At 44.4% G+C, this 14,378-nt stretch overlaps 2 protein-coding genes across 2 annotated transcripts in view; both read left to right on the forward strand.

Annotated features, from left to right (window-relative positions):
• Positions 1 to 9,361, forward strand: part of LITAF (lipopolysaccharide induced TNF factor) — a 30,597-nt gene extending 21,236 nt beyond the window's left edge. The window contains exons 2-4 of the mRNA XM_033841302.2: positions 1,822 to 2,046; positions 4,577 to 4,733; positions 7,769 to 9,361. Of these exons, the coding sequence (XP_033697193.1) occupies positions 1,827 to 2,046; positions 4,577 to 4,733; positions 7,769 to 7,877 (486 nt within the window). The 5' untranslated portion in view covers positions 1,822 to 1,826 and the 3' untranslated portion in view covers positions 7,878 to 9,361. The remainder of the gene's footprint in view (positions 1 to 1,821; positions 2,047 to 4,576; positions 4,734 to 7,768) is intronic.
• The window catches only part of LOC101325118 (uncharacterized), a 288,914-nt gene that overhangs the window by 102,062 nt on the left and 172,474 nt on the right, over positions 1 to 14,378 (forward strand). The window lies entirely within an intron of this gene.

Genomic DNA, 14,378 nt, shown 5'->3' on the forward strand with positions numbered 1-14,378 from the left:
TCTTAATTGTACAACTCGAATTTTCACAAAGTGGACAATCCCGTGTAACCACCCCCAGATGAAGAGAACATGACTAGACACCCTCACCCACCAGCCTCTTCCAGACTCTCCTTCCCCTCCCAAGAGTAACCGTTTTCTTAACTTACACCCCCAAGATTCCTTTTCCTGCTTCTGGACTTCGGGTACATGGCATTCACCGGGAGGGTTTCTTGGCCTCTGGCTTGTTTTGCTTAGTATTTGCCATAGTTTGTGGTTGGCTTTTGAAGGCCTTTGTCTTTTCTGGTCACTTGAAACACTGTTAGTAAAAACTGCAGCGGTTAATTTGAAAAAAAAAAGAAAAAAAAAGGAGGAAAGAAAAGAAAAGAAAAAACATTAGTTATGAAAGATAGGTCTTGGTTGGGTGATGGTTTCAAGTGTGAAAAAATTTATGTTCACATTTGGTGGATGTTTGCCCAGGGGATGTGGGTAATTTTCTCTTGTCATCATCTACCTTCTTTCTTTTTTTTTTAAATGGAAATGCAAAGGGTGAGCAATACCCAAGGCAATCCTTTGTTTTCTTTTGGCCACTCCACTCGGCATGTGGGATCTTAGTTCTCCAATCAGGGATTGAACCTCTAGTGGAAGCTTGAGGTCTTAACCACTGAACCGCCAGGGATGTCCCCCTACCTTTTACCTTTATGTAGGGAATCTCTTGTTAAGGTTCTCATTCTTGGGTCTGGAAGGGATGATGTTAACTCCCTTTCTGGCTTTTGGACAAGACTGGACACAGGTCATTTCCTAATTGTCTGTTTGTCAGTTAGAAAATGAAAGAAATTCAAAAAGATACATGTACCACAATGTTCATTGCAGCACTGTTTACAATAGCCAGGACATGGAAGCAACCTAAATGTCCATCGACAGATAAATGGGTAAAGAAGATGTGGCACATATATACAATGGAATATTACTCAGCCATAAAAAGGAACGAAATTGAGTTATTTGTAATGAGGTGGATGGACCTAGTGTCAGTCGTACAGAGTGAAGTAAATCAGAAAGAGAAAAACAAATACCAGGTGCTAATGCACGTATATGGAATCTAAAAAAACAGTACTGATGGAACTTGTGGCAGGTCAGGAATAAAGATGCAGACGTAGAGAACGGACTTGAGGTCACAGGAGGGGGAGGGGAAGCTGGGACTAAGTGAGAGAGTAGCACTGACATATATACATTACCAAATGTAAAATGGATGGCTAGTGGGAAGCAGCCGCATAGCACAGAGAGATCAGCTCGATGCTTTGTGACGGCCTAGAGGGGTGGGATAGGGAGGGTGGGAGGGAGGCTCAAGGTGGGGAAGTATATGGGGATATATATATATATAAGTATAGCTGATTCACTTTGTTGTACAGCAGAAACTAACACAACATTTTAAAGCAATTGTACTCCAATAAAGATGTTTAAAAAAAAAGGATTGAGAGTGGAAAAGAGAGATGGGGAGATGTCAATTGAATTTTTTAATTAATTAATTAATTTATTTTTGGCCGCATTGGGTCTTTGTTGCTGCACACGGGCTTTCTCTAGTTGCGGCGAGCCAGGGCTACTCTTTGTTGCGGTGCGCAGGCTTCTCACTGCTGTGGCTTCTCTTGTTGCGGAGCACAGGCTCTAGAGCGCAGGCTCAGTAGTTGTGGCACACAGGCTTAGTTGCTCCGCGGCATGTGGGATCTTCCTGGACCAGGGCTCGAACCTGTGTCCCCTGCATTGGCAGGTGGATTCTTAACCACTGCGCCACCAGGGAGGCCCCTGTCCATTGAATTTCTGATCTGGTGTCTTCTGGTTTTGCTTTAGGTAAAATGTCTGCTCCAGGATCCTACCAGGCGGCTGCTGGACCTTCCTCGGTGCCAACTGCGCCCCCATCCTATGAAGAGACAGTTTCTGTTAACAGTTACTACCCCACACCTCCAGCACCCATGCCTGGGCCGACCACAGGGCTCATGACGGGCCCAGATGGGAAGGGCATGAATCCGCCTGGGTACTACACCCAGCCAGTGCCCGTCCCCAATGCCAATGCAAGTACGTACGGCCTCCCGGGCCCCCTTACCTCTCCTTGGCCCTCAGCCCTGGGACTCCAGAGAGTGGCCGTAGTGACTGTGCCCCACAGTCTAAGCAAAGTGCCAGTCAGTCCAACTTTCCTCCGTGTCCTGAAATGTCACATCTAGTCTTGGGTTCCCTGTCAGTGAGGCTTTGCTTTTTCCATAATGAAGCAGTGTATGAACTTTCCCACGTCCACTGTAAACCGAGCCTCTGCTGCTTATCACAGAGGCACAACGAACCGTCCCAGAGAAATTTGGGAATGGGAGTTTGCTTTCGGGGGCTCCTGCCCTTCCTGCTGAGGCTTGGCGGGAGAACCCCTGCCCCGAGGCCAGGGCGGGAGTAGGACAGGGAGAGGATGCAGCCATGAGTGAGGAATGGGTGAGCTGAAACCCACCCCCAGCCCAACATTAGTGCAGGTGACTCCCCTGCCCTCCAGCAACTTCTTCATGTCCTTGCCCTTTGGTACTTCCTGCTGCCCGTCTGCACCCAGGTATGTAGCTGATTCAGTATTACAGGCAGCTCAGAGAGCGGGCCCGCGAGACAGACTGCCTGGGTTCACCAGCCTCCTTGTGCCTCGGTTTCCCCATCTGTAAAATGGGGCCCATCAAGTACCTACAACCGGCGGCTGTTAAGATTAAGTAAGGTTCCATGAGTAATCATTGGATGAATGTGAACCATTGTTGTCATTGTGCTCAAGTGACTTTGACTCCTTGAGATGGAAGAGGACAAGATAACGACTTCAGACTCTTTTAGATCACACTCTGATCAATAAAAACTCATTCTTGTACCCCACATAACCCTTATTAAAATTTACGTGTAAGTGCTGAATTATGCTTTGATGCTGCTCTTCTGCAGGGGGTGGGGGTGCTTTCTAGGTCTTTCTGGGAATATTGTCTGGTTAGCTCTGGGTAACAGTTCATGTCCCCTAATACACAGATCACAGAAATGGCATCTCAATAACATAAAAACAGAAAAAAGTCACTTTGACAGAACTACGAGCTTAAACAACTTTGCCGAAAACCAAAAGAATGTGCTAAGCTCCGAGGGCTTTGTGATTTCCATCACCCTAGGTGCTCTTCTAATGCTTGTGGATGTCCGCCTGTGTTTTTCACATAGTTTTCTCTTTTTAGCACGATTTCATATACCCACTGCGTGTATCAGTATGGTCCCCCGACTTGTAAAGAACTGGGCCAGTATCCCCTGGCTTGGTAAACGCCAGCCTTATTACTGGGCATTGGAGTTTGCTAAGGAGACCGTGTGAAATGCAGGCTTGTTTATGGAGGATTCACTCTGTACCAGGCACGGGGTGAGGTTCTTTACTGCCTTTGTCCCATTTAATCCTAGCGACAACCCTTATTATTCCATTTTTTAAAAAACAGCTTTATTGAGATAGAATTCCCATACCATAAAGTTCACTCTTTTAAAGTATATGATTCAGTGGTTTTAGCATCTTCACAGAGCTGTGCAACCATCAGCACTAATTCCAGAACGTTTCCATCACCCCAGAAAGAAACCCCCGTCACCCTCCATCCCCCCAGCCCCTGGCAACCACTAATCTACGGATGAAGAAAATTGAGGCTAAAACCCATCACATCACTGTTTCTGAAATTACCATCTGCAGACCACCTTTGTAGAACCACTCAAGAGCTTAAAAAGCAGTTTGGGGACCCTACCCCAGACTTGCCGAATCAGACGGTCTTGAGGGCAGGACCAGGGAATCTGCATTCTTAATAAGCTCCGCACTTGAGTCCAGAGACAGTTGAGTTTGAAAGCCTGGTGGAGCTGGGCCAAATCTGCTCCAGAAACACACAGTCCTTTCCCCCATCTCGTGTGTGGAGGTTTCCAGAGCCCCTCAAGTGGTAATTCTGGAAATCTGCCACTGTTTTCTTCCCTTTTTGTCATTTTTCTCCCTCCTCACCCATCCCCAATTTTTTTTATTGTGGTAAAATAACACATAACGTAAGATTGATTACCTTAAGCATTTCTCAGCGGACAGTTCAGTGGCATTAAGTACGTTCACATTTTTGGGCAATCATTACCACCTTCCATCTCTTACATTATACAAAACAAACTCTATACCCATTAAATGGCAACTCCCCTTCACTCCTCTCTCCCAAGCCCCTGGCACCCACCATTCTACTTTTTATCTCTATGAATTCAACTACTCTAGGTGCCTCCTATCTGTGGAATCAGCAGTATTTGTCTTTTTGTGACTGGCTTGTTTCAGTTAGCCTGATGCCCTTAAGGTCCATCCATGTTGTAAGATGTGTCAGAATTTCCTTCCTTTTTAAGACTGACTAATAACCCGTTGCATGGATGGACCACATTTTGTTCATCCATTCATTTATGAATGGACGCTGGGTTGCTTCCACCTCTGGGCTCTTGTGAACAGTGCTCTCCTGAACGTGGGTGAGCAAATATCTGTCCAGATCCTGCCTCTACTGGTTTGCATTTAATGAATGTCTTCCTCATTTACTGATTGGCCGGTTTGTTCTGTTCCTTCCATCAGTTGCTGTGCAGACAGTCTACGTGCAGCAGCCCATCTCCTTTTTCGACCGCCCAGTCCAGATGTGTTGTCCTTCCTGCAACAAGATGATCGTGACTCAGCTGTCCTATAATGCCGGCGCCCTCACCTGGCTCTCCTGCGGGAGCCTGTGCCTGTTGGGGTAAGTCTGAGGTCCACTCAGACCCCGGGCTCTCCCGAATTCCTCTCTTGTAGGATTTCTCAGCCTCAGCACCTACTTCTGTGTTGTGGGGGCCTGTCCTGTGCCCTGTAGGATGTTGAGCAGCATCCCTGGTCTCTACCCACTAGATGCCAGGAGCTCCCCTGCCCCCGTTGTCATAACCAGAAATCGTGCCCAGTTGAGAACCACTGCCCTCGAGCATATCAGCGCCTGGAAGCTGCTGTCCCATCCTTTCTTCTCAGACCACTCCCTGCGTGTAGGGACAAGCATAGCAGCCATTTGTATCTGTGTACAGCGATACCCTTGGGGATTTCTTTTTGTAGAATTTCATGACCTAATTAATAATGTTTGCTTGACTCTAAGAGAAGCTTTAAACAATCTGTACATTAAAATATTTTATAGTCATCTCTTTAAAATTTCTTATCCTTTTAGGACCCCCAGTAGTTTTCTGTTGCCTACACAAGGAGAATGTGTAAATAAATTTATGTCTGCACCAAGGGTATTATGTTGAAAGAGATAATACTTTCTGTTCTGGGAGAAAGTTGAGGAAGCACCATTTAACTTTTTTTTTCCAAACAGATAAAGGCAGCCTCCTTATTCCTGGCCATGCAAGTCACTCAGAAAACCATAAGTGCTCCGTTTGCTTCCTCGAAGGCAACCGTGTTTGTGGGTTTCTTTTCAGAGACCCTTGCCTGGATCTTTCCTCATTATCTGCTCATGACTTAGGTGGAGGGGGAATCGTGGTTCTCTTCCTAATTTTGAAGAGAGGCTCAAAGCCCTTGAGAGCTTAATTAACTTTCTTGAGGACTTGCATTCAGAGGGGAAGAAATGAGACAGAAAACATACATAAAAACTCATCGTCCTTTGGACTTTCCTGTTAAAACTAACTTTTGTCTTTGAAATCAGGGAAGGACAAAATGGAAACTTTTATCGAATATTGGCCTCTCGCTTTCAAATTGAGGCAGCTTTTTCTATCCGTTCTTCCTTTTCTTCCTTAAATGCAGTACTGTGTGTTCAGATCCTGCCTCTCACAGCTGTGTGGCTCTGGGCAAGTGACTTCACCTCTCTGTGCTCCAGTTTCCTCATCTGTAAACTGGGTTGTACTAACGCCCACCTCCGGGGGTGTTGAGGATAAAGTAGGTGGCTGTGTGTGCATCGCCTCTTGCAGCCATGCCCGCACTTGTCAGGCGGGAGGATAGGATGATCGCTAAATGCACTGGCTGCCCTTATTTGAACTCAGGTAAGCTTAGGCAATAGGAAATTCCATTCATGAGATAGTCTTCTCTTCAGGATATTTCCTGATTCTGCTTTATATAAATCAGTGTCTTCCTGTAAAATGTTGATTTTTTTTTTTTTTTTTTTTAAACCATGTTTTTTGGCAAACTTTGGTTGTAAGGCTGTGGGGTGTTTTCTGACACTGGCCAAGCCTCCAGCACCAGCTGCGTGTCAGTGTTTCAGTTCAGCTCTGACACTACCTGGAGTTGCAGACCCCACAGCTTAAGGGCTCAGTCCCACAGACTGCCCCCCACTTCAGATGCCAGGCACAAGTCGTAGGTCCCCTGAACTTCTGACCGATCAGGGGTCCTGCTATCCCCTCTTCGGGTTTGATCATATGCTAGAATGAATGGCTCACAGAACTCAGCATGGCAGTTTACTTACATTTACAGGTTTATCATACAGGAGACAGACAGATGTACAGCTAGGTGAGGAGGTAACAGGGCGAGATCCAGATAGGTCCTGAGTGCAGGAGTTTCTGTCCCCTTGGAGTTGGGGTACACCACCCTTCCGGCACATAAATGCCGGATTCACCAACCCAGAATCTCTCCAAATTAGCTGTTCAAGTGTTTTTATAACCCAATCATCATCCCCCCCATTCCACCCCAGAGGTCTGTAGTCGAGGTTGAAAGTTCCAGCCCTCTAGTCACTTGGTCTTTCTGGTGACCAGCCCATCCCAAGCCTGTCTAGGGACCCGCCCTAGTCACCTCAGTAGCATAAACTCAGGTGTGATTGAAAGGGGCTCTTTGTGAGTAACAGAAGACACTCCTGTCACTCAGGACGTTCCACGGGTTTTGGAGCTCTGTGCCGAGAACCAAAGACCAAATATATTTCTTCTTACACCTCAGGCTGTATGGAGGTCCTGCCTGCGTGCGCTGATGATGGATTATGTAGGTTAAGAGACGTGATTTGAGGAAATTTATATGATTGTTGCTGTGAGAAGCAGGCTGTCTGTATGGAAAAGTGATCAGTCCAAGACAGGAGTCAGCAAACTACAGCCCCGGGGCCAAATCCAGCCTATTTTAAGTTCTATTGGAACAGGTCACGCCCTTTATTTACGGATTATCTGTGGCTGCTTTCATGCTCCAGTGACAGAACAAGACCCATGTAGCCTGAAATACATACTCTGTGGCCCTTTACAAAAGAAATTCACCAATTCCAATCTAACACTTTGAAAGATGCCTACGTGTCCCAAGACTTGATAATACACGCAGAGCAGTCTGTCCGTGGGGGCAGCCTTGGCAATGGCTGGGGTCTTAGTTCCCCAGGGCTGCCATAACAAATTACCACAAACCTGGTGGCTTAAAACAATAGGAATTTATTCTCTCACCATTCTAGAAGCCGAAAGTTCAAAATCAAGATGCCATGCTCCTTCCAAAAGCTCTAAGGGCAGAATCCTTCCTTGTCTCTTCTAGCTTCTGGTAGTCCGGGTGTTCTTTGGCTGTGGTTGCATCACTGCAGTCTCTGCCTCTGTCTTTACGTGGGCTTTGTCCCTCTCTGTATTTCTGTGTGTCCTTTTCTCTTCTTATCAGGATCCCTGTCTTGGAGTTTAAGGAGCCCACCCTCATAATCCAGGAAGATCCCATCTTGGGATCCTTAATTATATCTGCAAAGACCCTTTTTCCAAATAAGGTCACATTTCTAGGTTCCGGGGATTAAGACTCCGACATATCTTGTTGGCGGCTGTCATCCAAACGACTACAGTCTGTAACGCTCTCCACGTGTGGTCTTTTTTGTTCTAGGTGCGTCGTGGGCTGCTGCTTCATCCCTTTCTGTGTGGACGCCCTGCAGGATGTGGACCACTACTGTCCCAACTGCAAAGCTCTCCTGGGCACCTACAAGCGTTTGTAGGACTCAGCCAGACCTGAAGGGAGCCGTGTGCTGCAGGAAGGCCTTTCCGACTCTCACCCAGCCCCACCCCTGGTGAAGGCTCCATTTTGGTGGTCTCATCTCTCCAGGGTCTCCACCTTCGTGTCTTCTCTTGGGGGGAAAATATCGCAAAAATAACACACCTCCAAACCCCAGAAATTGCTGCTTCGTGTCGTGCACAGGACATGCAAAGACATTCTCCTTGAGTGCTGGTTCAAGGGTTTCCTGCCTCCCCGTCTGTGACCCCAAGTCACCCCATCCAGCTGTGACCATTGTCCTGAGTATCTTCTGGTGATTTGCCACTGATTTTTTGGCCTCAGTGGGCCTTTCTCTTGGTGGTCTCAAACTGAGAAGCCCCAGATTGCCTTAGTTTTTAAACTGTTCTGGCCCTAGAACGGCTGAACCAACCTTTAGTGCCTACCGTCCTAGCCATCTGTTTCCACTTCTGATGACAAAAATCTTGCCTTACAGTCTAAGGGCTTGGCTCTCAGATTCTGTAACTGCAGGCCTTTAAATAGCACACAAATTCACTTTAATTTCTTAATTCATTTTTAAGTACAGGGAGGGGTTATTCACACCCATCAGACGCATAGCCATGAGGTCATAAACGCAGGCTAGGAATAGAAGGCCGGATCTTTTCACTGATCTGCCTTCTTTGGACCAGATCCTCAGCCACTTTCCACAAAGAGCTTTTTTTTTGGTAGAGGAATTGTTTGTATTAACAGTTTTTGTGACCTCCTTTTGGTCTTAAACACCTTTGAACATAATTTTGAAAGGAGGGATTTATAGAACTGTTTTCCCTAACCATACGTATGACTGGTATCATTTTCCCATTTGCCAATGCACTCTCACTTTTTTTTTTTTTTTTCCTTAACAGAAAAAGTAACGGGGATAATTTCGTCTACTGCCTTTACTTGGGTTTAGTGTTGTTCCTAAAGACCTCCATAATGGAACTCTTAAAGCGGGTCCCCTTTTGGGTTCCTGGTGGATATGTGGAAAGACGAAGGAAAGCGTGTTTGAGCACGTCTGAGTATCATGGTGCTGAAAAGTGTGGGGACCTGACTGTTTCAAAGGCATCTGAAGTCTGGATTTTATTTTTCAGAAATCAATTTGTTGTATAACATCTGAAGACATGATTTCTAGGACTGAAGCAGCAAGCCAGAGTTCTCTGTGCGCTGCTGTGTCATCTTTGAAATCAAGACAAAGCCGGGCTCGACTTTCAAGAGTCCCCATTTTGATACTAAATAGACACAGGGAATGCATGTGAATAATATTATGTAGAAATCAAGCCTAGGCCTTGATCGAAAATCTGTATATTGGTTCAAAATTATAGTCATAACCCATTGATTCAGCTTATTCGTTTGATGTTTCGGAAGTTCCAGTAATTATTTTTGCAATGACTATGGATACTACATAGTACTTTGGTGTTATCTGCTTTTCAAAAATAAAGTCTTTTGTTCACTCTGTGAACTATTCATCAATTCTTACGGTGTGAAGAAAGGTCTCATGTTGTGTTTCCAGCCATTGGTACAAAGAACCCTTTATTTGTTCCATAACGGTAGAAAATCCTTCATGATAAAAAACTACAGACTTGCTGAATATCCCCCGATGTCAAGATGACCGATGTTGAGTTGGGTGGATAGCTAGCGAGTCATATTTGAACATTAGGCTGTTGGAACCCAATAGGCGTCATCAGTGGCAGCAAGCCATAGCTTTCAAATTTTAATAAAATGCGCAGAAGAAAGCCGTCCTCATTCATGCTCCGAACAAAACATGCTTTGTTAATTGATCCGGGTAGATGCGAGATGCTAGAAGGAGGGCATTGTAACTCGCCGGGAATATGAATGTCATCCTCTTTTCCTACCTGGTGATAAAGCTTCATTTTGGAAGGTGCCGGAAAATCATGCCACCTTGGTGCGACTTTGTCATTTAAACCCTAACTTCTGGTCTTAAGAAATTGCCCCTCAGCCGATCCTGAGCATGTGTTTTTCTTGCATTTGACAAAATTGAAGGCCATGCATATTTAGCAGTTTTGCTCAGATGGTGGCATATAAATGGTCTCAAGCTGTTATCAATTACATATGCAGAGTCTTCAAAACAAGAGCCCTATTTCGAGGACCGTAACATACATATATATATATATATGTATTCTGGGAAACTTTAAAAATAACATCAGATGCCTGGAGCATGAAGTGTTCGTCAGATATTCTATTTTATTCTTTGAAATACGGGCTTATTCATATATTTTTACAAATTAAAAGGCTCTTTTGTTCTTCCCCTGTTTGTTGGGGACTTTGGAGTTTGTTGCAAACAGTGAATCACATTCAGTTAATGCGAGAGCTTTATTTTATATCTACTTGGACCTCAAAGAAGAATATTTACCAATTTCAAACCCAAAATGGCTGTGTATCTTACACACTGTTAGTCCATCTAGGCCTTGTACACATACAAGTGTTGGCTTGTGTCTTGTTATCAAAAAGAATTCAGTTTTTGCATCTGTTTAAGCCAACTTTGAGCACATGACTGATTCCTGGCTGACCACAACATTACCCATGAAAATGTTTTCTCTGGGACAACTGGCTTCCCAGTTGCTACCGAGAACACTTCTATTGGGCCCTGAACTATTTATAAATGTGGCTTCATATACTCACACACAATTTGGCCTCAGTTTTCTCCCCAGTAACAAACCTCTCGTGTTTGGGATATTAAAATCCTTCTCTGAATTTTGAGCTCAAAGATCTCTGTTTAGGAGTAAGTGTAGACGTTGGAATTTTACTAACAGAATTCTGATTTGCATTTTGGATCCTATTAAAGTTATCTCCTGCATTTATGACTCAGATGTTTATAATGAGTTGTCTGTTTTTCATGGGCACACCAGTGAATTGAAAGTAGATCCAGCAAGGGCGATGAAAGAGAGAAACCCGGAGGTTTTTTTTTTTTTTTTTTTTTTTTTTTTTGTCTTAAGAATTTTAAAGAAACAAGAATCTGAGGCTTGGAAAGATTTAAAAAAAGAAGGAAAAAAAAAGTTCATGGCCAAGTATACAGTCTAGTGTGTTTAACTGTTTTGTGACTGTTCTCTGCAGTATTAGGAAAGTGTTCACACGTTGAAATACCTTTTTTTTCCCCTTTTAAATTATTTTTTAGAGCAGTTTTAAGTTCATAGCAAAATTGAGCAGAAGGTAGAGAGTTCTCATACATCCCCTGTCCCCACACATGCACGGCCTCCCCATCATCAGCATCCCCTACATTTGTTACAATTGATTAACCTGCATTGACGTCTGATCACCATCGAAAGTCCATAGTTGGCGTTAGCGTTCACTCCTGGAGTTGTACATTTCTCTGTGTGTGTGTTTCTTTATTTTTATTTATTTTTTTTTGGCCATGCCTCTCAGCTTTTGGGATCTTAGTTCCACGATCAGAGATTGAACCCGGGGCCACAGCAGTGAAAGCCCTGAGTCCTAACCACTGGACTGCCTCATTCTGTGTGTTTGGGCAAATGTATAATGACATGTATCCACCATCATAGCATCATACAGAATAATTTCACTGCCCTAAAAATCTATGTGTTGCCTATTCATCCCTCCCTCCCCACTAGCCCCTAGCCACTGATCTGACTGGCTCCATAGTTTTGCCTTTCCCAGAATGTCATGCAGTTGGAATCATGCAGAGTTGGAAACATATATACAGGAATCATAGCCTTTTCAGATTGGCTCCTTTCACTTAGCAATACGCATTTAAGGTTCTCTATGTCTTCTCATGGCTGGGTAGTTCATTTCTTTACTATTCAGATAATATCCCTTTGGATGTGCCATACATGTAAGTGCCTATACTGTTCTTAGTACTGCAGTGTCTCAGTGATGTTGTACCTGGTTTCCCAAATGGGCAAAATCAATGTAGCTCGTGTGTCCAACATCAGTGTCATCAGAGAGCACAGTATTGTTTGTGAAACCTGTGTTTATATAGTTGTATATGTGTTGGGGGGGGGTGTTACCGGGCTCAGCTTTGGCTGCTCGTTGCTCAAGAATCCAATACTGAGAGACACGTGTTGGGTAAAAGTAAAGATAGCTTTATTGAGGAATCTGGTAATCCTGGGGAGAAGGTGGACTCATGACCCAAAGAACCAACTCCCCACTGTCAATCGGGGGCAAGAGCTTTTAAGGGGGTGTTTCTGGGTTGGGGGAGGGGGCTACATGCAGAACAGCACAGTCAGCTCCGACAATCCCTTTGAAATTAGTCGTGCGGTGGCCTGATCAGCGTCATCACGGTTGTTTTAGGTACAGTTCATCTTTAATTCCAGGGTCGGTTTGTTATGAGGCCAGTTCTCAGGATTGTGTAAGATGGAGCAGCTTATGTGACGGCTGCAGTCTGGTCATCATGTAGTTAACCCACCTGGTGGGGGTTTTATTTAGTATCTGCAAAACAGCTCAAAGGATATGGCTCGGAATATTATTGATAGCCGTTGAGGAGAAACTAAAGGTCCTTGACTTCATTTAATGGCTAAACTATTATTATTGCGTTGGCCAAAAAGTTCGTTTGGGTTTTTCCATAAGACATCATGGAAAAACCCAAACGAACTTTTTGGCCAACCCAATATTTTGTCTTGTTTGATTATTTTCCTTTGCTTCTGTATTTTCTCGCTTCTCTGATTAAATGTATTCCTTGGCCAAAGTTTTTCTATATACAAGAGGCAGGCAGAGGACATGAGGGTATGTCCTGGGAAGATTGCTCTGTTACAGGGGGTTCACAGTGCAAAGTGAGTGCCAAGGGCGACATCTGGGAACCTCTGGTCTGGCACATCTGTGGTTTTCATGTACCACTGATTGACTCCTGCTGTATTCAAGGCATTGTATAGCTTGGATACCAGACACAGCCCTGCCCGGGAAAAGTGAGCACTGGGCCTAGAACTACACTGCCAACATTTCTGGTGTCTTCTTTATTCTTTGTTTTAAGCTAAAATTCATGTAACGTTATTTTTTTTAATTTTTATTTTATATTGGAGTATAGTTGATTTACAATGTTGTGTTAGTTTCACTTGTATAGGAAAGTGATTCAGTTATACATATACATACATCTATTTTTTTTCAGATTCTTTTCCTATATAGGTTATTACAGAATATTGAGTAGAGTTCCCTATGCTATACAGTAGGTTCTTGTTGATCATCTATTTTATATACAGTAGTGTGTATATGTCAATCTCAACCTCCATCATGTAACATTAAAGTGTATAATTCAGTGACATCTGGTGGATTCACAGGGTTGTGCAACCATCACTTGTATCGAGTTCCAAAACATTTCCATCAGTCCAGCATAAAACTCCACACCCATTAAGCAGCCACTAGTCATTCCTCCTCCCCCAGCACCTGGCAGCCACCAATTTCCTTCTGTTTCTTTGGATTTATCTATTCTGGACATTTCATATACACGTAATCATAATATGTGACATTTTGTGTCGGGCTTGTTTCACTGAGCATCATGTTTTTGAAGTTCCTCCACAGTGCAGCATGTGTCAGGGCTTCATTCCTTTTAGTGGCTGAATAATATTCCATTGTATGGACATGCCACATTTTGTTTATCCCTTTATCTATGGATGGCCTATTTGAGTCATTTCCACCTTTTGGTGATTGTGAATAAGGCTGCTGTGAACATTTGTTTACCGGTTATTATGTGAGAGTATGTTTACAGTTCTCTTGGGTATATACGTACAAGTGGAATCGCTGGGTCACATGGTAATTCAGTTTAACTCTTTCAGGAGCTGCCCGATGGCTTCTCAAAGAAATGTGTCCTATTGTAAAGCCACATCTGGCACAGGCTACCATTTGGAACTGCCCTGCCCTGGAGAATTCTGCCCTCTTCTGCAGTGAGAGCTGTTTGGAACAGCCTGGTGGCAACAGAGCTGGATTTGGAGCGGGAAGACCTGCTCCCCCCGCCGTCCTGCCCACACTCCTCAGCTGATCTGAACCCCATTCAATCCTCTGGGGGTCCCACTGAGCCTGAAAAATGAGGAGGGGTGGATGGTGCATCTCGGCCCCTCTGAGTGGAGGGGTGTTCAACTGTTTGTCCTTTGTTTACCTGTATGCCCAGCTTGGGATACAACAGTAAAGTGGGAAACACTGTCCTCTCCCTCATGGAATTGATGGTAGAAGGGGAGAGAGAGACACCAAATAAGAAAACATTTCCAACCTGTTACAAACCAGGAGGGAAAAGTGCAGGAAAACAGCGTACAGTAAGTCCCCTACACATGAAGGAGTTCCGTTCCGAGAGCGTGTTTGTAAGGCATCTCGCAAGCATTGAAGATGTTATCTCCAATTATTATTATTATTACTGCTATTTGTTAGCAGAGAACAGAGAAATGCTGTCCCCCCAGGTCAGCTGCTTGGAGAGTAAGGCTATGGGGTCCTCTGTTCCTTTAGACTACTCTGCAGGGGGTGATTGGCCAATGGCCTTACAAGATCCCTCTTGAACTCTAGGTCCACTCTAAACAAT

This window comes from Tursiops truncatus, chromosome 15, assembly GCF_011762595.2.
Source record: "Tursiops truncatus isolate mTurTru1 chromosome 15, mTurTru1.mat.Y, whole genome shotgun sequence".
Lineage (NCBI taxonomy): Eukaryota > Metazoa > Chordata > Mammalia > Artiodactyla > Delphinidae > Tursiops > Tursiops truncatus.